The sequence below is a fragment of the Lithobates pipiens genome, unplaced genomic scaffold (assembly GCF_037356315.1).
Source record: "Lithobates pipiens isolate NorthernLeopardFrog02 unplaced genomic scaffold, aLitPip1_a1.2 Scaffold_19, whole genome shotgun sequence".
Classification (NCBI taxonomy): domain Eukaryota; kingdom Metazoa; phylum Chordata; class Amphibia; order Anura; family Ranidae; genus Lithobates; species Lithobates pipiens.
In genome coordinates, this window is record NW_027507764.1 from 145479955 (window position 1) to 145506817 (window position 26863).

The window sequence follows — 26863 nt, forward strand, 5'->3', positions numbered from 1 at the left end:
AAAGCAAAACAAACAAAAAAAAAAAAAACAACAAAAAAAAAAAACACAACACATGACTTTGCACTGCAATTTGAATAAAGACTCTTGACAACCCAGGAAAAAACAGCACATGAAGATATACCTCATTGATGACTATGGACCCCAAAATCTACCTCTCGCAGAGGTCAACACTAGCCTATCTGAAACAGAATGAAGTCCAGCGGCTTAAACTCTAAGCAAGACCTCATGTCCCCATTTGGTTTTGGGACCGCAACCGGCTGAGGGTTTTTTTTTTCGTTTTTAAAATAAGCCCATACCATCTGCTCCAAAAGACAAATGAAAGCAAAAGACCGATGATTGTGGCAGATCCCAAAGGCCAAAAGAGGCATACCTACCTATCAAGCTTTTGCTGGCCAAGGATGGAGCAAAAAAACACCTCAGGAGACTGCCCTAAGATCTTTTGGCCTGAGATACTCTCAGAAACACAGCAACCTCAGATGCCTCCCTTACACAGGTGGGGAAAAGCTTACAGCATCTGGTATTCCCGGGCAGCTTCACTGCCATATACTAATCAGGCTTGATCCTGGTTAGGCTTCAATCAACAGATCAAGCATGATCAAGGTGATGCGGCTGCAGTCCATCTGATGAAAAAATTTATGCATAAGGAAAATACTGCAATGCCAAACCCCACATAGAAATTGCTCGCCATTTTAGATGCTCTTTTCTCATAGTTCCGCAAGTACTCAGTTTTGTAGCAAGAAACTAAAATAACCCAAGAAATAGAAGGAAGGTCCACCTGTGTCCTGTTCTCCAAGATATAGGCAAGTCCAAAATCCTCTCATCTTAAAGTAGAACTACAGGCAAAACTCTCTCCCCCCCCCCCCCCCCCCCCTATTTTGGATAGAGTAAGGGAAGGTTATGACCCATCAGATTTTTTTCACCACCTGCGTCCCATAGCCGAGCAGGAAATGAGTAAATTCCTGCAAATAAAGGAATTCCCTGAGAACCCCCGGGTCACCATAACTAGCTACTTTATTACTTTTCTGGGGACAACCCAAAATTTGGGATTCTCTTTTACTTTCGCTTTCGATTATGGTAAACAGGACAAATAGAGACAGTGAATCACCTTAATGTGAACACTGGCAGCAATAAAAACTGACAAGTGTTCTAATCCACCTCCACTAACCAAAAAATAAAAATAAAAATAAAATCCCAACATTTTGCCTTTAGTTATACTTTAAAACAGGCAAAGTAGTCACAGACCATGGGATGCCCCTAATGACTGAGAAGGGTGGAAACTAGGCTAACAGGACTGTGCCAAAAGGATCAATAAGGGATGCAGAGCCAACTTCAGAGTGCTGCTGAAAGAACCTTGCAGCCGAAAAGCTGCATCTGCAGAGGACTGACTGCCACCTGGTAGAAATTTGAGAACGTATGAGCAGAGAACCAAATGGTAGCCTTACACACCATTTCAGAGGCCTGGTGCAAAAAAAGTCCAGGAAACTCCCACGGACCTGGTAAAATGGTACGTAAAAGTGCAGTAGGAGATTTGTCTTTGAGAGTGACCGCTCTAGCAATCAGATTTCTTATCCAACCTGTGATGGACTTGGAAGCAGGGTGTCCCTTGTGAGAGCCTGAAAACAGGACAAATAAGGAATCTGTAGGATCTAAGCTGTAGCTTTGACGTACACTCTAAATGGCTCCAAGTAGTTCATTTAAGAGCGATTTCTCCATGAAGTAGAAGAGGTCCACCACTGTAAGACACTAGAATAAAACTGAAAGAAAAAAAAAAATAAAAAAAAAATCACAGAATGGGGCAGGGTTATAGGGGAGGTGTCCAGGGTGCACATCCGCCAAAGCTTTCCATCATCTGAAGATACTGGCCTATAATCCAGGTTACCCAGTTTATGGTAGCAGTGCCTGAAGCTGAGCACACACTAAATTATTTTGCTTCGTTAAACTAGCGGGATGAACAAAAATAAAAACTAACAGATTCCTGCATCCACCCAAGCCACTGGCTGCGCAGACCACTGATCGAAGGCGGCCCAGCAGGACCATTCAACAGAAGCCAATGTAATAATCAATCCGTTGGACAGGGAAGTCCACAGAGAACCACAACTGGCCTGTTACTGCTCAACTGCCCAAATATCAATCTGTGTGAACCAAAGCTTTAGATTTTTCACTGCAAATACACAACTATGAGGCTGAAGGCACACTCACATGCTAGAAAGTGCAAGGTTATTTTTTTGGAGGAATTCAAGACAAAAAAAAAAATGTAGTGGTTAGGAAGGCTGGAGGTTTTTTTTTTTTTACATACATAACATATTCAGATTTTTCTCCACAGGTTATAATTCGCACAACAAAAAACAACAATGTGAAAAAGGGCAGATTTACTTAACAGGCAAATGTAACATGTTTACATATTTAGAAAATCAGGCTTTTAAAAAGGCTGACTAACGTTTTGCCAGCGAGACAGAACACAGCTGTGAAGCATCATACCCTACAGCAAATATATCTTTATCTCTGATAAGCCTCCAGAAACTTTCAGCAAGTTATTTTTAAAATGTCAACAATTTATTTTCCAGATTTTACATTTAGGGCACTTGCACATGGCTGTACTGTACCCGACATCTTGTGACCCTCGAGAGCCCCAGCTGCAGGGCAATTCATATCCGATTGACATATACTGAAGAACAGGCTGAAAATATATGTGCATAATAGCTGGCACCCATGCTTTTATGTGCGCACGTATTTTTCAAAGCTTAAAAAAGGTTATGGTTAGTTGCTACCTGAATTTCGTTGGTCCAGAGCAGCGAGAATAAGAGAATGCTCATCAGTTCAAGAACTTCATGAGAAGTGTGGATTTCCCACAACCATGCCTCTTGGACCATTTTCATTCCTAGGACATTTAGGTTTGCAACAGAACTGAGTTGAGGACTTGGCTTTTGAAGTGAAGGTCTGGGACAGGTGCTTTTACCACCCGTGACTTCCTTAATAAAGGAGTCTAGAGATTCGCCAAAGAGTCACGTTCCAGCAAAAGGAATACTTTCTAAGCATTCCTTGCAGTCCACAACCAGAGGGTCCAAAGAACACGTATAGACAAAAGAGAAACCAGGCAAGAATTTTGGTGTAGGAAGTCCAAATTATCCATGCAGTAGTGCAAGGCTACTGGGAGGAGCTCCAAGATGTGGAGTACTGTGAAACCTGTCAGATCGATCCAGGGTTGCACGCCATGCGCTTGGTCCAGACTGCCAGAGTTTAGCAAAACAGTCAGCGGCAAACGTTGCAACTGTTGGCGTTATCCGTGTATAAAAAGCTTTAAGGAGGGCCTCTAATTTCTAGCCCACTGGTGTCCAAACTGTGTCCCTTTGCTTGCTTTTATCCGGCCCTTGGGGCACCATTCCCCCCCACTGCCCCCCGAACGATGGGGCACCTTTCCCCCCACAACAATGGAGCACCATTCCCCCCCACTGCCCCCCCCTCCCCTACGATGGGACACCATTCCCCCCACTGCCACCCCCAATGATGGGGTAATATTCCACCCTACTGACACCAATGATGGGGTAATATTCCCCCCTACTGACACCAATGATGGGGCACCATTACACCCCCCAAAATACCAATGATGGGGCACAGTTTACTCAGACTGATGGCAGGAAATTTTCTTCTACCACCGGTCAGTCTGGTCCCCTTAAAGTTTTAAGGACTGTACACTGGCCTTTTGTTTATAAAGTTTGGAAAACCCTGCCCCAGTCCACCAGGTCTGTGAAGACTGGGATATCCTCAGACAAGAGATAAGTCAAAATCTCCTGCTTACTGCTACGCAAACCTCTTGGGAGATGTACACATTTTGTCTGGCCTTGGACAGTCCTTGTACAGCACATTCTGTACAAAAGGGTGGAAGATGACCATTGGGTTTTAGTTTTGGGAAGGGATCATCTCATACTGGTGACCTGGGAATGGTTTTAACTTCAAAACAGTAGTACACCTTCCTTATCTACCTAATCCTTAATGTTTTTTTTAGCTTTTGAAAGCGTTAAGCGACTGCCCTTCCCCCTGGGAGGAGTTCAGACTAGACAAGCTAAAATGCAGGGGAAGCTGACTGGAGGCCTTGAGTATCTTGCAGTAAGAGTGCAGAGAAAGTCTCCCCCCACTCCCATCAGATCTACCAAAGAGGCAGAAAATAAATTCCTCTCTAGTTAGAAAGGAGGCATGAGGAACACCCAAGGAGATGAGGGGAGACTGAGGTGTGGAGACCTAGACGCAGATGCAGTTTTCAGAGAAATACAGAGAGGAAGTGACAAAGGCTCACCACACCAGGGTACCGGCTCCTTCCTAGGGGAAAGGACACTGGGTGGAAAATCTACTCTTGAGGGCATACCCACTGCTCCATGAAGAGAGTCTTTAAGGACTTTAACTGCTGGGATTCGGATCTCCACTGCCCTCGAATTGTAGAGCACTCTGCAGTTAACTACATTGCTGGAGCAAACAGACTGGTCTCATCTTCAATGGGGCAGGGTCCGGGTGCGGTTCCTTGAGGCGTTGCAAAGGGGTGACAGATCTAATCCCATCTCTGCAGTGCTGTTGATGCAGCCAGGGGGAGAAGGGATTTCTCAATGTGAAGAATCAAAGTCTTCAATCTGCCAATATAATCAGAATTCATAATCCAGAAGCATGCTTCCAGTAGAGAGGAGGCAACTGTGTCTTGTATTGCATAATTAAGAAAAAAAAGAGCATTGAAACCAAATTTTCAGTTCCATTTATATAAATCATTACACATGGCAAAAAAAAAATATTGCGACTGAACTTTCAGATGAAGTGGCAGCTTTTTTCGCTCATATGTTAGAAAGAGGTAATAGATGACATTACAGGATCTTTGGTGTAGCTTTTTCTAATCAACAGAGCCAAAAAAAAAACAAAAAAAAAAAAAAAAACTTCAGTGTCAAGCCCTCAAAAGTTCTATATCCATTTTTATGCTACATAGACATGCACGCACTGCAAGGCTGACTGAACAACAAGATAGTGTGGCAGGTAAATTTCCAAAAATAATTGTCAATGTTTTTTTACAGCTCTGATGTGCGAAAACACAGTCTCTAGGTCTATATAGGGTGAGCTTACCAGTAAATTCTAGTATACAATACAAAGCACAGCATATAATAAAAAACCTTTTCATTTAAATAAAGGAACTGTTCCCATTTTAAGCTGTCTCACAAAGAAGATTAAGAAAGATCATTTCAGCAAGACATTTAACTATGAAAACATAAGCAAATAAAATGCAACATTTTTTCCTGTATATTACTGAATAGTACTGGTTTGCAATATACGGTAATTATCGAAGCAGAGAGAGAAATAGAAAATCAGACTTGAAATGAGGCACACAAGTAGGTTTCTTGAATTGTATTCATTGCCACAGGGGACATGCCACTTATAGCAAACCTATGTCACAAGGAGGAAAAACAGTTGAATAGCTTGAGTACATTCAAGCAGAGCTGCTAAATTTGCACAGCAGATGTCTCTAAAGAACAGTGCTGTGCACGAATACGATTGCAGCCTAGAGGTCTCTAGCTCTAACAAAATAATTGCTCCAAGGCCATGTGCTGTTTTGGGTTCATGATGTAAATGTAATTAAGGTTTGCATTTAAATAAATCATTATAGATATATGCCCCCATCATACCTCGACATGACCGCTGAAGGCCGCATGGTGTAATGCTGTTCTCCCTGCTCGGTCAGATACATTAACATTGCTAAGAAGAGGCACCAGTGCTTCTGCACACTTCACAGCTTTGTTTGCTGCAGCTATGTGCAAGGGAGTCTGCCAGTTTTTGTCACGGGCATTGACATCGGCTGAATGTTTTAACAACACCTGAACAGCATCCTGTGGACATAAATAGAAACTGTTAAAAATGCAACATCATAAAAGATAAATGGCATACTATTTCCAAATAGAGACTTCACTAAGAGCTTGAGTTACTAAAAGATGTGCAGCAGATGTTATAAACCCAGGGCATTACAGTTTTTTTTCCCCTGTGTAAACCTCACGTACAACTTGAGTTTTTAAAAAATCTGCATAAAATTTAAGGGGCAACCAATACAGATTTATTTTTGAAGCTGTAGGCTTTAGTGTGGTCTATGGCCCCTTTGACACTGAAGGACCGATAGAGTCTGCCGGTCAGTTTTTCTGGATGGACAAAATCTGACAATCCATAGCTCTCTATGGAGTGGCAGATTGTCTGCGAACAGGTGTCCGTTGACACCTGCCAGCATCCGATCCAATAAAAAACAGACAGATGGTGATATGTTCCTTATATGTCCGGTGGATCAGAGGACAGTCGCATGGAAATTGACAGGCAGTCCGTTTCCGTCAGACCACCCCATAAAGAAGAGCTAGCTGTGTCCCCTCTGCATAGTGGAGTGGACATGGACCCGTCATCCACATGCTCAGCAGAGATCCCTCGCTGCGCAGGTGCCTTCACTGTTTGTTATAAAGCGCAGGTCCATTTTTGTTGAGAAAAAAACAAAAACATTCCCATCTGGGTGATCTATGTACATTACAAGGATACTAAACATTGTTGCAGATTCCTACCATTTTGTTATTCTAAAGAAATCACTGTTCCCCTTTGCCCTTGTGCTAAGTGAGTCTAATGAAAGTGGTTTAATTATCAACCAGCTGCTGCAGAATGGCAGGGTCTGCATCCATTTAGACGTTATTTCCTATTGGGGGTATCTTACTAAAAATGACATTTTTGTTGCAGGGGATGCCAAAAAATCTGACTTGTGTCTTAGTGTAGACTTCTGGGAAGATCAGCGAGCCATCACAGAAGCAGAAAATTATGTTTCTGGGGGGCGTTCTGTACACATTCTGTATGCAAAACACCTCCAGGTAGCCATATTGCATTGCACTTTACAGAAAATTACAGCTCCACAGATTGAAAAGGAAATGTAATTTTCTAATAACATTCAACTACAATATGACTTGTATCACAATTGTATATGCTTTTTTTTTAAATTTTCTATTTTTTTCCCCATGGAAGTGGAGTTGCCCTTTAAGTCACTGACTTGTAGCAAGCAAATACATCAGGTGTCAGGACATATATGCACATGGTGACAGGTTCCTTAAAAAAAAAAAAAAAAAAAAAAAAAAAAGATAAAGTCTACTTTAAAGTGGCCCTAAAGGCAGATGGATTTTTTAAGGTAATGCACAAAGGTAAACAACATTCTGCTAGCAAAACCATTGCACAGAGCAGGTTAGTATAACATGTCTTTAAAAAATGAAAAGATTTGCCTATAGAATCACTGAGCAGATATGTTATTTTTGGTTACTGCTGAAGAGTTAAATCTGAGAAATTCATACACTTATAACTTTGTTGTTCCTGGGTGTAAAAGCCATTTCCAGGGAGGACCACTCTCCCTTTTGGATTTCTAATATTTGTGTTATGAAGAGTGTTAAAAGAGGATCTAGAACATGCCAAGATGGGCAGAAGCACCAAAAATTCCTAGGTCGACAGGAACAGTCAGGACATATAACCCGAAAATCCTGCTGTAGGAGACTCCAAGGACTGACTCAGCACACCAAGACCCACCTATAAACTAGATAGCACTTTAAGTGGAGTGCCCCTAAGTAGATTGGTCACAACAGTTAATGATCCGACAGCTGAAAATGTGGTTATAAATGGATGCTAGTCACCTAAATGACATAGATTACAACATTTTCTTGGGAGATTGTGGCATAGTTGGATTAATGCATGTATTCCAGTAAGGAGTCCCCCAGGCTCAGACCAACACACTTTTATTTCTGTTTCAGCTGTGAAAAGGTTGGCAGATGTGCTGATTGGTGTCTCAACCAGAGACAGCCAAACAGTGCCTCTGCTTCAAACTAAATCCACCCCTGTCCATTGATAAAAAACAGAAATAGGGATGTCAGTCAATGCAAGGAAGGTGTGACAGAAAGGAAGCTAAAAATATTTTGTGACACAAGTCACCATGGTTTTAGCAAAATTGTATTCCTCCAGTTAGGTTTCTGCTCTTCAGCAGGTCTGGACACTACTGTGCTTTAAACCTACTTTCCTGATAACTGAAGAGGTATTATTCTTCCCAAAAACATGTTTAATATATTGCAGACTGTTAATCCCTAAATGTGGTGGTGGATTTTTATATTTTTTTCCCCACATAGTGACCTGGCCAGTAACACTTCCAGTTTTAGGGTGTCTTCCTTCAGGATTGTGAGGCAATTGAGACACCTTAGGACAGCAGCATTGACAATCCGGAGAGAGTAGTGTTAGTCAGATCTAAATCCTCTAGATCAGTGGTCACCAACCCTGTCCTCAGGGCCCACTAACAGGCCAGGTTTGCAAGATAACTGAAACACATCCCAGGTGATATAATTTGCTGCTCAGCGACTGCCATATTCTAGTCTGCATCTCCCCAAGGTAATATATAAAACCTGGCCTGTTAGTGGGCCCTGAGGACAGGGTTGATGACCACTACTCTAGAGCATCTAACAAATTAAGCAACCGTCAGTGCTGAAGTGGAACTAAAACTGTGGTCGTGAATGATAACCATTACATTTTCTTGTGCGCTCTCCCAAACTGCAAGGTCATTAAATGGCTGGAGTCATAGCTGATCACATTAACAACTGCAGATAAAATGTAGGCCAAGATGACAACTACCTTGGCTGTAAAAGGATAGAAGGGTTTACTTCCGCTTTAAATGGTTTGTCTCAACCCTCTAACTGCTAGTTTGTTGGACAGCTTGGTCCTTTAAAGCAAGTTGAAAAATACCAGACTTGCTGCCTGAATCACAAGGTGAAAATTAATGCAAAAAAAAAAGCCAAAAAAGAAAATGCAGCCACCATATTTAAGAATTGTTAAGCTGCAATAAAATGTTTTGGGGTTTTATACCTCTTTAAATGCCAGCTGTTTGTGCTTCTCTTACTTGAACAAAGCAGCCCAAAATGTGGGTATGAGAGAGATTGTACTGATGGGATGAGTGGTTTATACATACCTCACTGCGGGATGCCACAGCTCTGTGCAGAGGAGTCAACCACTTGCTGTCTTTGGCATTAACTCTAGCTCCTGTATTAAAAAACAAAAAAAACACAAAGCAAATGAGATTTGGTTTGTTTGGTAGTGCAGTAAAACAAAGAAAACAGTCCTCCTTTGAGAGCTGAATTATCAGATCATTGACCTCAAGTTCAACTGATCTAAGTGTAGCAGATATTATATACACACACACACACAGTATAGAGTTCAATCATTAACTCCAAGAGAAGTTAACGTCCAGGGAGCTCACTTTCGGTAATCTCAATCAATTTTATTTCAAACGGTCTCTCTTTAGCTCTTTAGTCGATCAACCATAAATGTATAGTAGCAACAGTACACACACAGTGGTTCACATGTGACACAAACCACAATGTCTCATTGTTGAGTGGCGTTCTAGAATTTAGCCTGCATAAAAAGTTCCATAAAATTAGGCCCAATGAGATGAGTCACTGTTCATAGCAGCAACCATAAGAAGCAGTAACCACAGAAACCAACAGGGATATGAACAGCAACATTAAAAACAGACCATTTGTGAAAAAAATAAGATAATTAAAAGAAAAGGAGAAAAAAAAAAAATAACAGGAAGTCCGAGGCAGCCTTCTGTCAGGTTACTCAGCATTTACTAGTCTGGATTTCCAGCATTTCCTTCCTTGTCATAGCTTTTGAGAATGTTATTAGAGAATGGACTAGTTTTAGCACCAGTACTTCAGGTGGCAGTACATTCAACCTTTTTTGATAATCCCCAATATCAGGCTTCTCTGGCTCCTTGTTCTGAGAAAAGTTGATAGCAATAGAATAAGAAATAAAAAATTCACAGAAAGAAGCAAGGACTTGTTTAAAAACTACAATGGGGCAAAACGCAAGCGTTATTTTGATCCCCTGGTTTTTAACAGCTGGCATAAATATAAATCCCTCAAAAATTGTTTTATTCATGCCAGATATTACTCTCAGTGGTGATCTTCTAACGCAGCTACTAACCCATTCTCTGCCCGGACCCCTTCCTGTGCCCATGTCTATTCACAAATTTACAAAGGGAGTGTTTAAGAGATATGAGAGAACAATGCAATCTGCCCTAGCCCATTTACAGAACACCTAGTATTTTGTAAAAAGAATAGAAGGTTTTTGCGAATGGATGAGGGGGAGATGAAGACAAAACCTCCACTAAAATTATAGCTTAAATTGTCAGTAGAAGCCCCTAAAGATCACAGCCGACAATAGCAATATAATAGTGTAAACATAACTAGGATTTTTATCAAACTCAGCAGCCATCCAGAACTAGTATGGACATCATTAAATGTAACTTATCTGGTCCAAGCAAAAGTCAAAAATGCTTCCCTTTCACTTTGTATGCTTAAAGTATAACTAGAGGCAAAACGTTTGAGCTGGACAGAGTGGAGCTGGACAGAGTGGAGCTGGACAGAGTGGAGCTGGACAGAGTGGAGCTGGACAGAGTGGAGCTGGACAGAGTGGAGCTGGACAGAGTGGAGCTGGACAGAGTGGAGCTGGACAGAGTGGAGCTGGACAGAGTGGAGCTGGACAGAGTGGAGCTGGACAGAGTGGAGCTGGACAGAGTGGAGCTGGACAAGCACACCTAGGTTTTTATTGCTGTCTGTATTCCCATTGGGGAGATTCACCCCATTTGTCAACAGTGAAAGTAAAAGAAAACCCCAAAATGTGTGGTTGTCCCCAGAAACGTAAGAGGACATTAGTTCTGGTGACCTGGGGGACACTAAGATTCCCTTCATTTGCAGGGACTTCCTGTATGGATGTGGGACAGGAAGTGAAGGTTAATCTCCCCAATGGGACACAGGTGGCAAAAGAAAACAGAATTAGAACCCTAACCTTACTCTATCTAAAATGACAAAAAAAATAAATAAAATTGTTTTGCCTATAGTAAAGTAATAGAAAGTACATAATTAAAAACAAACAGGAATGAGGTTGGTGAAAGATGCAGTACGGGACAGAAAAAAAGAGGAGAAGAATGGTTCTCTACGAGTAGAGCTATGCAATGCACTTCATCTGAAAAGACTGCGAAAATCAGCTTCAGAGCAATATCAGTGCACATTGCAAATTTTAACTACATGTCAACTGGTCCGAGGCGCAAACACCTCTTGTACATGATGCTGCTCTGCCCTCAAAAACAGCAATACTTTCCGGAGTGGCTCCCAATAGGTAGATGAAAACCTAGACAGAAAAGGTTTCAAGACAGGTTCCCTTTTAGCAGACAGCACAAAGAGGAAGAAGTAGCTGCGGTTTTTCAGTGTTTCCTCTCATTATAAAGCTCAACCGACTTGTATACCAGGGGGTGTTCCTTCCATGAGACAAGCATCTCTTCTTAGAAAGCATGCTACAAGGGTAGAGTTGCTGACTCCAAACTCAGCTGACTGATTCCCATCGAGACACAACATAAAGTAAACAAATGGTCATGCTACTTAAAGACTCCGAGGCCCCTTTCACACAGGCAGGCTGATCAGGTCTGCCTGTATGTTTTTTGGGGAGGACCTGATCACCCATTGCTCTCTAGGGAGCGGTGGATGTCAGCAGACGTGATCACTGACACCCACGACATCTGATGTGGTCTGCACCGCTAAAAACTGACGGATGGGGATCTGTTCCCCATCAGTCTGCTGACAGCTGGATGGAGACGGACAAGTGGCATTATAGAGTTCTGGCTTTGAAGATTAAGCTTGAGGATAGCAATGGGCTCCACCACTTCTTTGTGAGGAGGTAGAAGTCCCAGCAGAAGGGGGTTTAGGTTTATTTTATTGTATAAGAACTTCTGCTACATCTTTTATGCAAAGGGCCTGGTATGGATTGGGGGGACCCCACACCATTTTTCCCCTCTTAATTTTTCATTACTAGCCTTTTTTTCTTTTTTTTTTTTTTTTGTTTAAAACACATTCATCATTCACTCATTGGTTAAGGATGTGGCGGCCACCTACTCCTCAATAACCATGACAGTTACCAGTTAAGGATGCCGGCAGCAGCCCACTCCTAAACATCCAGCCATTTAAAGCCTGTGTTAAGAACGCCGGTAGCAAATAACCACAGGCTTTAGCTACTAAAATTCTGCATGGCATCACAAAATAACTCATCTGGTATTTTAGCAGTTTTTTAGTTAATGCCAAAAAAAAATTGAAAGGCTGTACGGTAAGATACCACTTTGTGAATGGGGCCCACAATCCAGGTGCTACAAAACATTGAGGCTTTTGTGCACAGCAAAAGTAAGCAAATCTACATAGGCAAGCATATTCTGCATGGAGCCATAACATCAGCTAGGAGGTGAGAAAACAGCTTCCTCTAACACTGCGTCTCCTTTATTCCCCCCCAAATTCTATGTCCTCTAGTCTAGAGGATGTAGAATTCTTTCCTAGAGGAGGCATTTTACATTTTTTAACCCTGGCAGAGAAAGTAGGTATGGAAAAAGCTTGATACTTTTGCATTATAGACCGCGATGGCTGCATTAAAGCGGTTTGTTGTCCAAGAAAGTCTGACATGGTTGAGGAAAAAAAAACCTGCCCTGGTCAGATAGCTTTGTCTGACTCAACAGGAAGCCTAACTCTGAACTTCAGGACAGTGCACTTTAATCTCCCTGGCAGCATAATTATTTCAGATTTTAGGTGCTAAAAGCAGTACCATCATTTTTTATGGAAATTTGGCATTTTATATTGTAGGCCTGTAATTCTTAGAAATAATTCACTTAAATCCATCCAAACAAGAGTCCGATAGACATTCTGGGTATGAAAAAATGTGAAATATGAAATCATAAATTTTAATAAAATAGAGATATATATCTCATAATAACTATAAACATTATTCAATAATGTAATCAAATACACTGAAATGTGCCGAGTTGCAGAATTGTCGCTGTCATTACTTTTAGTGTTTGATGACGAATTTCCCCACAAATTACTATCGCTCAATTTTGCAAGTGATTTTAATTTATTATCGCGGTTTTCTAGTTGGTCTAAAGGCACTTTTGATGTAAACGGGCATTTTTTGGTTGCTATGGACAATCTCCAGTTTTCTGCCATAAAGAACAGTATTTATAATATAAAACTGCATGCAGGACACTGGACAGACCAATAGGGACAAAAGGGATGTGTAATTATTTGATACAGTACTGTAATCTGTAAGATTACAGTATACTGTATCTATACTTACTGTGTTTTTTACTTTTTGAATTTGGCGCCGAAATCCATCCCCATGCTCCACAAAGCTCGCAGGGAACGGAGCCCAGCACTGTGACAGATCGAGCGAGACACGACGGCTCGCTGATCACAGCGGGGGACATCGCTGGATCCAGGGGACAAGGTAAGTAAACCCTACATGGATCCTGCGATGGGATCCTGAGTTTGGCTCGGGAATACCGCCTATGGTTCTGAAATCTCAACCCAAGCCAGACCCGGGAATACCACCAGGGAGGTTAAAGAGGAAGTAAACTCTCCAACTCTGATGCTTCTTTTCATTTAGTCCATTATAAGTAATTATTAAACTATTGCCCACTGTAATCCAGCCCAAATCGCAAATTACTTACGGTTTAAAAAAAAAAACTTTAAAAAAAACTTGTTTCCAGGGGTAAGGCAGCGCCATCTTCAGTATTGTTTTCCGAGTCCACAATGGAGCGCATTTCTGCCCTTATATTGAGCCTGTACTGTTAACCAAGCCTCCTTCTCAATCCAACATTTCTATGGCAACTCTGCTTCCCTGCTCATAGCGGACTTATTTTATTTCATAGTATTTACTTGTGCCGATTATCTAGTGTTTGCCTATGTCAGTCTTAACAGCTTCAGCTGATAAGACTGTAGCAATGCTGTCCGATACCTTTTTTCCCCACTCCATGTGATGTCACATGGGGTATAGGAGGAAGCTCTGAGTGATTATGCAGTCTCCTGGGATTTCAGCGTTGTACTGTAGGAAGTCCTGATAATAGATAGACAAGCACACAGAGCGTGCTGTAAATCATAGGAGATATGGCCATGCTCAGTGACGTCATTCTAAATAACAAAAAGGATTACAACAATACTATGCAAGTAAGAAGATATCTACAAGCAGTGTTCATTAGAGTTTTTTATGTTGCCAAGTGTGTCAAGCCACTTTTCCACTGCTGTCCAATAACTCTGTTAGGAATTTGAGCAACAGTGCTCATCTTTGGCAGCTGGGGCAACTCTGGAGACCAGTGCTGCCATTCACAAAAGATCGCACAGCCTGTGGCACACTTTGTGTCTATTTGCAGCAGCTTGTAAACATATACAGCCCTAGCCGATGGATAACAGCACTGCAATGGATATAATATAAATAAATATAATATAGGACTATATTAGGGCTGAAACAACTAATCGATCATGAAAATAGTTGTCAACTATTTTCATAATTGATTAATCGGCCAGCCGACTAGTGAGCCTGCATACAGAATGTATTTGTTTACATATCAGGAAATACAGTGCAGCACACATACAGCTCAGTACACCATCCATACATGTCAGTACTTGCCTGAGAACTTGTGAATGTGAATGTGTGAGGAGCAATGCCTCATGTAACATGTAGTCCTGGGCAGGAAGTGGGTCTAAAGTAGGGCTGCAACTAACGATTATTTTAGTAATCGATTAGTTGCCCGATTGTTTCGATTAATCGGTTAATAACCTTAAAATAATAATAATAATTAAAAAAAAAAAAAAAAAAAGGTAATTTTGCTGCGATTTAAATTTTTACTTTTTTTTGGCCAATTTATTGTTGGGCAGATTAAAAAACACAAATTGTTGCAAAAACGCATTATTACATGCTTTTCTGCAGTTTCTCCATTGAAGTATATTGAACCAAAAAAACAAAATAGCACCGCTTTGCGTTAAAAAAAAAGTCCTGGTCTTTTCCAAATACGCAGCAGCTGAAAAAATCATGGATGTGAACGTGTCCCATAGGAAACCATGTAAATGAACTGTAGTGTGTTTCTGCAAAAACCACCAAAAAACACAGCGGTGTGACCCAGGCCTGAGATGTTTAGTAATATAATGGGGTTAAAAAAAATAATTATTAGTACAAAAAGAGGAAATAATCGCTACTGTAAGGGGTTTATTTTTTACTATGGGACAGTGAAAGTAATATTTACAGTAGCACTGTAGGGCTGTGCGATTCATCAGCAGGGACTATGTATTTACAAGCACCGGCAGATAGATAACAGAGCCGAGTGAGCACGATCAGCACTGTCGGGCAGGGTGGATTGTTCCTTCATAGTAAAAAGGACAATCGGCTTGCAAGGGGGTGAAGGCTTAGTGCTTGCCAAACCTCTGCTTACAGGAAGGGCCAAAATTCGGACCTTAGAATGGGGCAGAGCTACAGCCAGCAGGAGGGCTTTTAACTCCCAATGGTGATCTGAGTGGGACGAGGTGTTAGAGTCCATTCACACAGGGGCAGCACGACTTCCAGCGAGACTTTGGTAGGCAACTTGGACATGACTTGAGTATGAATCACAGCACGACTTGAGGCAACTTACAAAGGCAAGTTGAAGTTGCCTCCAGGACAGGGGACTTTGCCAGTGGCCAATCACATAATAATTAGCTCTGTGGGAGGGAGGGGTTTGCCTAGAAAACTATATTTACTTCCTGAAAAGTTGCTTCAGTTAAGGCAGGGAATCCGACTTGGAGGCAATTTCCATTGAAATCAATGGCTACAAGTTGCCTAGAAGTCAGATTGAAGTAGTACAGGAACCTTTTCTGAAGTTGGAGTGACTTCAGTAGTGTACATTAAAACGGCTCTCATTCACTTACATTGATTTTATCATGTTACACGACTTGAGGTAACTTGGGACGACTTCAAGTCGGATCCAAAGTTGACCCTGTGTGAATGGACGCTTACATGCACTTTGTCCCTTTCAGGAATAAATAAAAGTTAAAAAAATAAAAATAAACATAACCGCTTACGGAACGCCCACGGCAGTTTTAAGTCAGCTGTTTGAAGGAGGATATTATGGCAGCAGCTAGCTGCCATAACCCCGGTAGCCCCTTCTTCAGCGGGCGGTCCGCTACAAGATAAAAGTGGTCTCTGCAGAGGATTCGCCGCAGGATCAGTTTTATGCGGCGGGGGAGGGGCCCCCGGCCCCGATTCGGTGCCCTCAGCCGCTTACCGGAGCCGGCAGCAGAGGCAATCGCATCCTGTCACTAGCTGGGTATGGAAACGAGCAAGGGGAAGATGGCCCCCACCTGTCTCCATACAATTGCTGGGCGAAAACAACGTCAAAAGGACCATTTTTTTTTATAATTTTTTTTAACCACTTGCTTACTGGGAACTTAACCCCCCTCCCGTCCAGAGCAATTTTCATCTTTCAGCGCTGATGCACTTTGAATGACAATTGCGCGGTCATACAACGCTGTACCCAAAAAAAATTTCCCCACAAATAGAGCTTTCTTTTGGTGGTATTTGATCACCTTACCAAAACTAAATAAGATTGGCACCATTGGTGGGTATTGATAGGTGGAACTCATGGGCACTAGCAGGGGGTACTGGTGGGCCCAGATGAGGCAGAATTGCCTCTACCTCTGTGGGACAGATGTCCCTTGCACATAAGCTGGTAAAGCTACCGAGCTTTTGTTTGTATCATGTGATCAGCTGTCATTGGCTGATCATGTGGTAAGAGGGCAGGACCAGCCCCTTACCCGGATCTGTGATCACCCGAGTCTCAGTGACTCTGATCACAGCGCGCACAAAATAAAAAAAAAATAGGTAAAATAAAAAATGTAAACGCAACCCTTCCCGACGAGCTCGCGTGCAGAAGCGAACCCATACGCGAGTAGAGCCTGCATATGAAAATGGTGTTTAAACCACACATGTGAGATATTGCTGCGATTGGTAGAGCGAGAGCAATAATTCTAGCCCTAGACCTCCCCTGTAACTTGTAAGGAGATTCCATAATACATTGCGTTATTGATTGTTGATTCTGATTATTGCTTTTACCCTGGAGATATATTGCTTATACCAATACAGGATTGCTAATCTGTTTAAGTAATTTAGAGAAACTTTAACTTGATACAATTTAAAATTGATACAATTTTAACTTGAAAATCTATCTCATGATAGATTGCTTAATACTGAATTATCTCATGATCATGTCTATCTATTTCTGTAAAAATGTCTTTGTTTCAGGACGCATCTGTTTGTGGTTTTCCTCTCTGTACACTGTTACTGGGTATGGAGAGGCTAGACTTGGTTTTTAGGAAGTTGTGGCTGGCACGTCATGGTCAGCAGACGATAACAGAAAGTAAGAAACTATTGAACTTAAGCTTTGAAATACAGAGGTTAAGGTCACAAGACATTACAGAATAATGTGAGCTAATGTGTATAATTTTGATTGGTCCCCAAAAATTGGGGCAGAGTCTTGTAAAAATAATATAAAAACGGCAAAACCAGAATTAAAGATGTAACCATTCTGCATCACAATTGTGTATGAGTCATTGGTTATCTCGCCGGCGAGGACTTCCACTGAGCCATCTCCAAGTGCCTAGGCCATAAGGAAGAGACGGGCTACCTAACAGTTTTGGTACCAGAAGTGGGGTCTTGCGTTTGTTTGAACAGGTAGGGCACATTCTGCTCCTTTTTACCTATTTTTTGGTAACTGGTGTTGGTGCTTACCTTGTTCAAATAACCTTGTATATCCACCCACTTACATAACTGTGCCTTCGCAACGGGCTAGGCTGGCCCCTTGGAAGGTTAGAGGGGCTCGCAGGTATTTTGGTTTTTTTTTAGAGTAGTCTGACTAGGCTGGTCTGACTGTATTGTATTGAGTATGTTAGGTAGAGGTAGAGGTATATATAATAAGTGTGTTTAAAACTCGGGAAGTATAGGTGCACTTATAATGACATGTTGATGTAATGAACTTTATTTGGCCATTGTATATATATATATAAGATTTTGCTTGTTTTTCTTTTAGGTACCACCGTAAGTATTTAGGGTGTATAGAGAATTAGAGATAAGTGTATGGTATATATATATGTATGACAACTGAATGTAAAGTATTGCATTGATTTGAAGGGTTTTATTAAGGCATTACACATATATGCACTAAATGAACAACATAAATCAGGAACCCGATTGTAGTGAAATAGCGCCCGCCTGCCCACGTTGCACCTTTGGTTTACTGTTCCTTAGTGTTGACAGGACGTGGATCCTGCTAACTACTAGACCAACTGGGTTCTCACACCGACTTGGTGCAAGGGGAGTATATCCTACCACGAGGAGGGGTTTCCTATACCGAGTACTGAGGGTTAACCTTCATAGCTATATCAGCCCCACAGCAATAACAGACGAGGGGACATATTCACAAGTCAGGGAACAGATTATAGCACAAACAGGTTGCTTTCATCTCTGTCCCTGTACTAGACACACCCTACCAAGGTTATTAGATGGGGAATTCTGCAGCAACCCAGACCACGGCCAACCCATCCCCCTATGAGTATGTTAAAAACACACTACCGGGGCCACAGGTAGAACCTTTTTGGACACAGGTCAGAGAACGGTGCCAACAGCTGGGAATACATGACCCAGGACCACTAGGTCCCTGTTCAGAGGATGAATGGAAGGAGGTGAGCAAGGTGTGTCAGGTACACAAGCACTCTTATCCACCTGGGAAATGGGAAGACACCCAGTACATGAAAGATTGTTACAAAACATGGAATAAATGCTTAGCCAAGTATAAAACAAAGTATGTAACTAAAGTCCCCACAGTAAAGCCTGTAAACTCACCCGCCCTATCTCAGCAACCTGAGGCACCACCACCCCCCCCTTATGTGATGGTTAAACAGGAAGATGGTACATTGGGTCCATGTCTTCAGCTGTATCCATCCTTAGACTCAGCAGTGTTGGCCACCATAGTGTATGGGGCAGCTGACCAGGCACAAGTTACACGATGGGAAAACGAAAGTAGAAGCAGGAAAGAGGAAGTCCGGGCAGAAGGTATACAAAGTAGGGAAGAAGAGAGGATTAGAAAAAAGGAAAGGGAATTAGAAGAGAAGTTAAAAGAGCTTAGAGAAAGAAAGGAGGAAATAGAGCAGAAAATGTCTAGGAGGGAGAAAGAGCTGGAAGAGTATAAAAGAGAGCTGGATAAGAGGGAAGGTGAGATGAGAGAATATTCTGCGATAACTAAGGAAGAAAGGGATGGAAAGACCCTGAAAGAGGGGGAAGAGGAAGGAGTCAGGAAGTTAAGCCCCAGGGAAAAGGAATGGGAGGAGAAACAGAAAGAATTTAATAAGAGACAGCAGGAAGAGGAGGAAAGGATACAGAGGAAAAGGGAAGATTTAGAGGCATACGAAAGGATACTAGATCACGAGAAACATCAGGGGTATTTGAGCAGAAGGGTGGCATTTTTCCCTCCCTGACACCAACCCAGACTCCGCCCACCCACATAATGACAATGCAACCTTATCCACCAATGCAATCTTATCCCCCAGATCAGGCTTACCCACCAGACCAGGGATGCTTTAACTGTGGGGAACTGGGACACTGGAAGTCCCAATGTCCCTACAGAATTGGAACAAACGCTCAGAGAGGAAGAGGTAGGAATCCAAACACCACCCCACATCGCCTTCAGGATATCAGGTATCCTCACCCACCACAACCCCAATACCAGCCTCAGCCTCATAGACCACCCCCACGCATCCCGATGCAGTGGCCATCCGCTCGGCGGACCCCACAATAGGGATGCCAAGAGAATGTCCCGTCCCTCAGCCTTGTGTGTTATAATCCATCGTGGAAAAGTCTTCCGCAGGTACTATTGCGGGTAGACAATCACCTGATATGTCTATTATTAGATTCAGGGGCTACATTCAGTAGTTTGAATGATGCCATATATGACACACCGCACTGTACTGAGGGAAACTCTATTGGCATAAATGGGACATCAATTACCCACCCCATCACTCCACCATTGCCCGTGGCTACTCCAGAAGGGCAGGTACTATGTACCCAGAGTTTTGCTATCCTAGTGGATTGTCCAGTATCTTTAATGGGGAGGGACCTACTCTCAAAACTGAATATCACCATTAAATTTGACAGAGGGGGCTCCCTCACTGCCAGCTCACCATACTGCGATTTACATGCTCCAAAAAGACACACTTACAGGGGACTCTTTGCATCATTACCACCCACTCTAGAAACACATGCCATATGGGCAGAAAACAAAGGGAGTGTGGGTTTTATTAACTGTACACCTTACACACCACAAATGCGTCCAGACGCCAAAGTACAATATCATAAGCAATACCCCCTGCCACTCGAAAAAATTGAAGGCATCACACCATTAATAGATGATTACATAGCAAAGGGGATTCTGAGACACATTATAAGCCCCTGGAATACACCAATCTACCCTGTGAAAAAGGCGAATGGGGAGTGGAGGCTTGTACAGGACCTAAGGGCCGTCAACAAGCAGGTTATACCTCTGCCACCTTTGGTGGCAGATATTTCTTTCATTTTTTTGAAAATACCTGCTGATTCCCTTTGCTACACAGTAGTGGACCTGGCAAATGCATTTTTTAGCATCCCGATCGATGAAGGGGTATTGCCCATGTTCTCGTTCTCATGGCAATGGGGAAAAAAGGCTCAGCAGTTGACCTGGTCAAGATTACCTCAGGGGTATGTGGACAGTCCGGCAGCCTTCTCCATGGTCCTTAATGAGACAGTTAAGTCATGGACTGCTGAGCGCGGGTCGGTACTAATACAGTATGTGGACGACTTGCTCCTGTGCAGTCGATCTGCTGAAGATTGTGCGGTCGATTCCACATCTCTGTTACATCACCTGGCCAGGTCAGGCCACCTAGCATCACGGAAGAAGATACAATGGTGTCAAAGTCAGGTAGAATACCTGGGATGCATTTTGAAGGAGGGAACCAGGCTAGTATCCCCCAAACGTGCCGCAGCCCTGCAGGCTCTCAGTCCTCCGAGAGACAAAGCAACCTTGCTGTCATTCTTGGGCGCAATCGTATATTGCCGCCAATGGATCCCAGATTGTTCATATTATGATGGCATTCTGAGGGAGGCTACCTTATCCACCGCCCCAAAGACAATAGATTGGACAACAGAAAGGCTCCATGCTTTTCAGGCCTTGTTAAAAAGTCTGACTCAGGCCCCCGCCCTGGGATTGGTAGAATATGGCAAACCTTTTCAATTATACTGTGTGGTGTCGAGAAATTCTTTTGCTGCGGTTTTGACACAGCAACATGGAACCGGGTACCGGCCAGTCTCCTATCTCTCAAAAAAGTTGCCTACCCAAGTACAAGGGATGCCATCTTGTTTACAAAACCTTGCTGCTTGTGCAATGGCAGTTCAAGAAGCTAACAAATCAGTATTAGGCCATGAGCTGACTCTCTACACTACTCATTCAGTGACTCACCTCCTGCAAAACATGAACACGCAGCATATGACAGCACAAAGGCTTAGTGGGTATGAGATCACACTTCTGAATACTGATAACCTCACCCTCAAACACGCTCCACCAAGTAATCCCACTGTCCGCCTTTTGCATTCTTTGCTCAGGCTGCCACGAGACCCTGATCAGAAACACAATTGTGTTGAACAGGTTGCAGCAATAACCAGCCCTCGCCCAGATCTCACTGATATTCCCCTGCCAGGAGTGCAGGACGTCTTCATAGACGGCAGCTGCTCCCGCCCCTCTGATGCAACATTCCTGACAGGGTACGCCATTGTCCAACTCCCTGATGTGGTGTTGGAAGCAAAAGCTTTACCACCCTCCTCGGCACAGGTAGCAGAATTGGAGGCGCTCACAAGAGCTTGCATACTTTTCTCAGATCAGGAGGTAAACATCTACACAGATAGTAGGTACGCTTTTGGGGTCACGCATGACTATGGCGTAATATGGGCAAATAGAGGATTTAAAACTGCTGACAACAAGCCAATCGCTAACTCTACGCAAATTAAAGCACTCTTGCAAGCGATTCTTCTCCCAAAGCGGATAGCGGTCATCAAGGTAAAGGCACATTCATCAAATAACAGCAGAATTTCCAAAGGAAACGCGCTGGCAGACAGGGAAGCAAAAAAGGCCGCTGCCCAATACATTGGTCAGCCAGCCCCCACAACAATGTTCTTCAAAGAACATTTTACATCACCCAACTTTAAAACCATTGTGGCACAAATACAGGGATTAGCTACAAAGGAGGATGTTTCTTTTTGGGTCAAGGATGGTTTGACCAAGGACCAAGAAGGTCTTTGGTCAAAAGAGGGGAAGATATTGGGCATACCAGAAGCAAGCAGTGTTCTCATACTTTCCTATCTCCATGGTCCAGGACATATAGGTACCACCGCCCTAACGAACATATACACAAAGTCTTTCTGTACAAACAACTTAAATAAACAGGCAAAACTCCTCACCAGCAGTTGTATGACCTGTGCACAAAACAATGTCCAAGGGAAACATCATGGATTACATGGCCACCTGCCCCCACCCCTAGGTCCCCTAACAGATTTACAAATAGACTTTACACACATGCCCAAACAAAGAGGTAACTTGAAATGCCTTTGCATAATCGTATGTAAATGGTCATCCTGGGTTGAAGCTATTCCGTGTGCAGGTGAGACTGCTAAAATTGCTGCCAAATGCATACTGAACCATTGGGTTTGTAGGTTTGGAATACCAACGGCCATATGGTCAGACAGAGGACCTGCCTTCAGCTCCTCTGTTACGCAGACTTTAGCTAAGCTACTAGGCTTACAGTGGAAACTGCACATCCCTTACCACCCACAGAGTGCAGGGGTAGTGGAAAGAATGAACAGGAACATTAAAGACAAGTTAAAAAAGGCTACGGGGGGCACCATGAAAGGATGGTTGGATTACCTTCCTTCTGTCCTATTTCAGATCAGAACAACACCACATGCCAGAACAAAACTCTCGCCCTTTGAGATTTTGATGGGAGTTCCTGCAAACATAGAGCTGCCCCTCTTAGATCAAAATACTGACATTAACATCTATTCCCAACAGGAAATGTACGTGAAAAATCTGGTAAGTATGCTACAGGAAATGAACGAACATGTCTCTGTCACTTTTTCTCCTCTTCCCACAGAGCCGACACACCCCTTCATCCCAGGAGATCAAGTGCTAGTCAAGCAACTGGCCCACAAAAAGAGGATCGGACCAATCTACTCTGGACCTTGGAAGATAGAGAAGGTTTCCAGAACTGCTGTACTGACCGATCTAGGAAACACCTGGATCCACGCCAGCCGGCTAAAGAAGTGTCCACAGCAACCCCAGACCCCAGACCCGCCTCCAGCACCCCAGGACTCCTCTGACCAGGAACAGCAACCAGACTTAAAGGACGTTCAAGAAGGCATAAAGCAAATCTCTCTGAACGACGAGACAAATCCCTCACCCACAGGAAGAAACGAGTAGCAGAACTTTGTACACAGTACCTGACAAAAATGATTTCCACTTTTGTGTCAGGAAAAACATTATGCCTCTGGACATGTCTGATTCTGATAGTATTCATACCTGTTTGGTTAATAGCAAATTGTGTGTACCATCCAGAAGATTCAGGGCTATTAGAAGGCATATGTGGGAAAGCACAGACAGCCAATGCACCACCTAGTTTAAAATATAAAAGAAGTATACACCCCACTGAACCCCCTTCAGGTTTCACCGACAGAATGTTGTTGTTAAAGTTTAAGTACAGTTATGCACAAAAGTCTGGTTTTAAGAAATGTTGGATATGCAGCAAACTCCACCCTAGTACAGCCAGAATCCCATTAATGGCCATTCCCTTAAACATCACTCCTTTCCTGAATGGAACACCCCCTATTGTTCTTGTATGCATGCTTCATGTTACTCAAATGCCTCTGCAGGAAGGGTAGCGAAGCACGTTCCGAAACCATGAAGCTGACTTCCATTTCCAGAGATCCCACTGTATGGTACGAGAGTCAGGAACATGAGGCCGGAGGATATGAATCCATGAGGCCTAACGAAGAGGGTAGAGAATGACCATTTCGATAATATCGAATGGTCAAAGGGAGGATTGTAAGGAGATTCCATAATACATTGCGTTATTGATTGTTGATTCTGATTATTGCTTTTACCCTGGAGATATATTGCTTATACCAATACAGGATTGCTAATCTGTTTAAGTAATTTAGAGAAACTTTAACTTGATACAATTTAAAATTGATACAATTTTAACTTGAAAATCTATCTCATGATAGATTGCTTAATACTGAATTATCTCATGATCATGTCTATCTATTTCTGTAAAAATGTCTTTGTTTCAGGACGCATCTGTTTGTGGTTTTCCTCTCTGTACACTGTTACTGGGTATGGAGAGGCTAGACTTGGTTTTTAGGAAGTTGTGGCTGGCACGTCATGGTCAGCAGACGATAACAGAAAGTAAGAAACTATTGAACTTAAGCTTTGAAATACAGAGGTTAAGGTCACAAGACATTACAGAATAATGTGAGCTAATGTGTATAATTTTGATTGGTCCCCAAAAATTGGGGCAGAGTCTTGTAAAAATAATATAAAAACGGCAAAACCAGAATTAAAGATGTAACCATTCTGCATCACAATTGTGTATGAGTCATTGGTTATCTCGCCGGCGAGGACTTCCACTGAGCCATCTCCAAGTGCCTAGGCCATAAGGAAGAGACGGGCTACCTAACATAACTTAAAAATCTCCATAGGCGACATTTAAGGAATTCTACAGATTGCATGTTTTAAGGGTAAAAGTTTGTCGGAATTCCACGAGCGGGCACAATTTTGAAGCGTGACATGTTGGGCATCAATTTACTTGGCGTAACATCATCTTTCACAATATAAAAAAAATTGGGCTTACTTTACTCTTGTCTTATTGTTTAATTAAAAAAAAAATGTATTTTTTCTGTAAGACCGCTGCACAAATACGGTGTGACAGAAAGTATTGCAACGACCGCCATTTTATTCTCTCGGGTGTTGGGGGGGGGGGGGGGGGGGGGGGAAGAAAAAAAAAAAACTATGTTTGGGGGTTTTAAGGAATTTTCTAACAAAAAAAAAAGTTTTTAACTTGTAAACAAAATTTCAGAAAGAGGCTTGGCCCTCTTCTTTAAAGCTCATATGAAGTGATAAAAGCAAGATCAATGGGTGGTTTCTGTTTTTGCTGCAAATATTTTTAGCCTGCATAAAAAAAATAAAAAAATAAATAAAAAGGGAAGTAAACGAAGGCTGGCAATACGTTATACTACTACTCATTTTCTTGTACAATTTTCCTTTAGATTTTCCAAAACCATAACGTCAAACCTAAACACTTTCAATTTGAATGCAATCAGGTAGGCCAACCCTTGCACTACATAGTTAAAGAGAAAGCTGAAGGAAATTGAAGAAAAATTGCATAATGCATGGCCAGCTTAACGCAACCACCACCGCAAGGACCATTATGCTGCAATATAAATATAAGCTGTAATATAAAAAAAAAAAAAAAAAAAAAAAAAACATGCAGGCTGCCATTGTTGACTTTTTGAAAATGCCAGTTGCCTGGCTTTCTCTGGCTTCAAGACTAAGACCCAAAGAACATGCAGAGTCACATTTGTGATCTGCACATTTATTGCAGTAATTTGTCATACTGAATCCAATGGATTAGCATGGCAGTCATGGAACTGCAATGTTTATAAAGGCCAGCAACGGCAGCCTCAATTCTTTTTCTGTACAGGTTTTACATAACCAAATTATTTTCTAATTTTGGCTAGAAAAAACTGGTGTGGAACCTTTTTCAAGTTTATAGCTGCTGTCATTGTCCTAGATAGATTCATCCCATTTTTACTGATGACCATTGACCAAGAAAAAGTCATGAGAAATGCAAAATTTTACAGTTGTTACCAGGACAAGAGCAGAAAATCAATGACAACTAAATGGAATATTACTCATTCTGTAGGAATTCACTCACCTGCTGTTGCATCTTCAGCACAGGATGTGAACATAAAATCTTTTCAATGGAATAAAACATGTATTTTAACCCTTCTTTACTCTAGCCAAACCTTTTCTTTTTAGATTTGGATAGACACATTAAAACCAAACTCTCAAATGCAAGTTTCCTTTTTTGACATTAGCCTCAAACTGTGCATCAATAATGTAAAACTACAGCATAGCAAACCATCTCTGCTGATCTATTTTACCTGTTCCCCACAGCTTGCCGATTCTAAGACAAGCATCTGACTGCAAGAAACTACCCAAGTGTGAACAGGTCCTAAGAGATTTACTGAACAGAACTACTTTAAAAAAAGGAAGCCCTCCTGGTACTACAAAATACATTGATAGAACGTACCAGATAAAATGAGAAGCTCTATAATTTCTGCATCTCCCAAGTAGGCAGCTGCATGGAGTGGTGTTCTCTTCTCATTATCCTGCAACAACAAACAAAATGATATCAGAATTCAAGCAGTTCTGAAAATATATTTAACAATTTGCATGATTATATATATATTTTACACAGAAAAAATAAAACACACACACAAAGCAACTTAAAAGGCATCAGCAGGTTATGCATAGTTACATTAGCCCAGCTTCAGGGTAGACTTGATTTAAAGTAGTTGTAAACCTACTTACACCACTTGTACCTACAGGTAAGCCTATAATGAGAGTTACCTGTAGGTACTGTAAAGATCTCCTAAACCTGCAATGTTTAGAAAATATTTACCATACACGCTTTCGACAACGTCATCTGCGCATGTGCTGTGAAGAAACGCCCCTCCATGACATCACAAGACTCTGGCCAGTCACAGAGCCAGAGACCACGGCTCAGAAGGAAGAGGGGCGAAGAGGGATGCGGCCACCAGCGGGGACAACGCAGGCTTCGTTTGCAGGCAAGTGCCACAGAACAGGCTAGTATGCGAT

At 42.3% G+C, this 26863-nt stretch overlaps 1 protein-coding gene across 2 annotated transcripts in view; it reads right to left on the minus strand.

Annotated features, from left to right (window-relative positions):
* The window catches only part of ANKRD28 (ankyrin repeat domain 28), a 223647-nt gene that overhangs the window by 84966 nt on the left and 111818 nt on the right, over positions 1-26863 (minus strand). For both annotated transcript variants that reach the window (XM_077491375.1, XM_077491374.1), the window contains exons 3-5: positions 26295-26373; positions 8981-9051; positions 5655-5855 (exon numbers count right to left, since the gene is read on the minus strand). In XM_077491375.1, coding sequence (XP_077347501.1) covers positions 5655-5855; positions 8981-9051; positions 26295-26373 — 351 coding nt within the window. The remainder of the gene's footprint in view (positions 1-5654; positions 5856-8980; positions 9052-26294; positions 26374-26863) is intronic.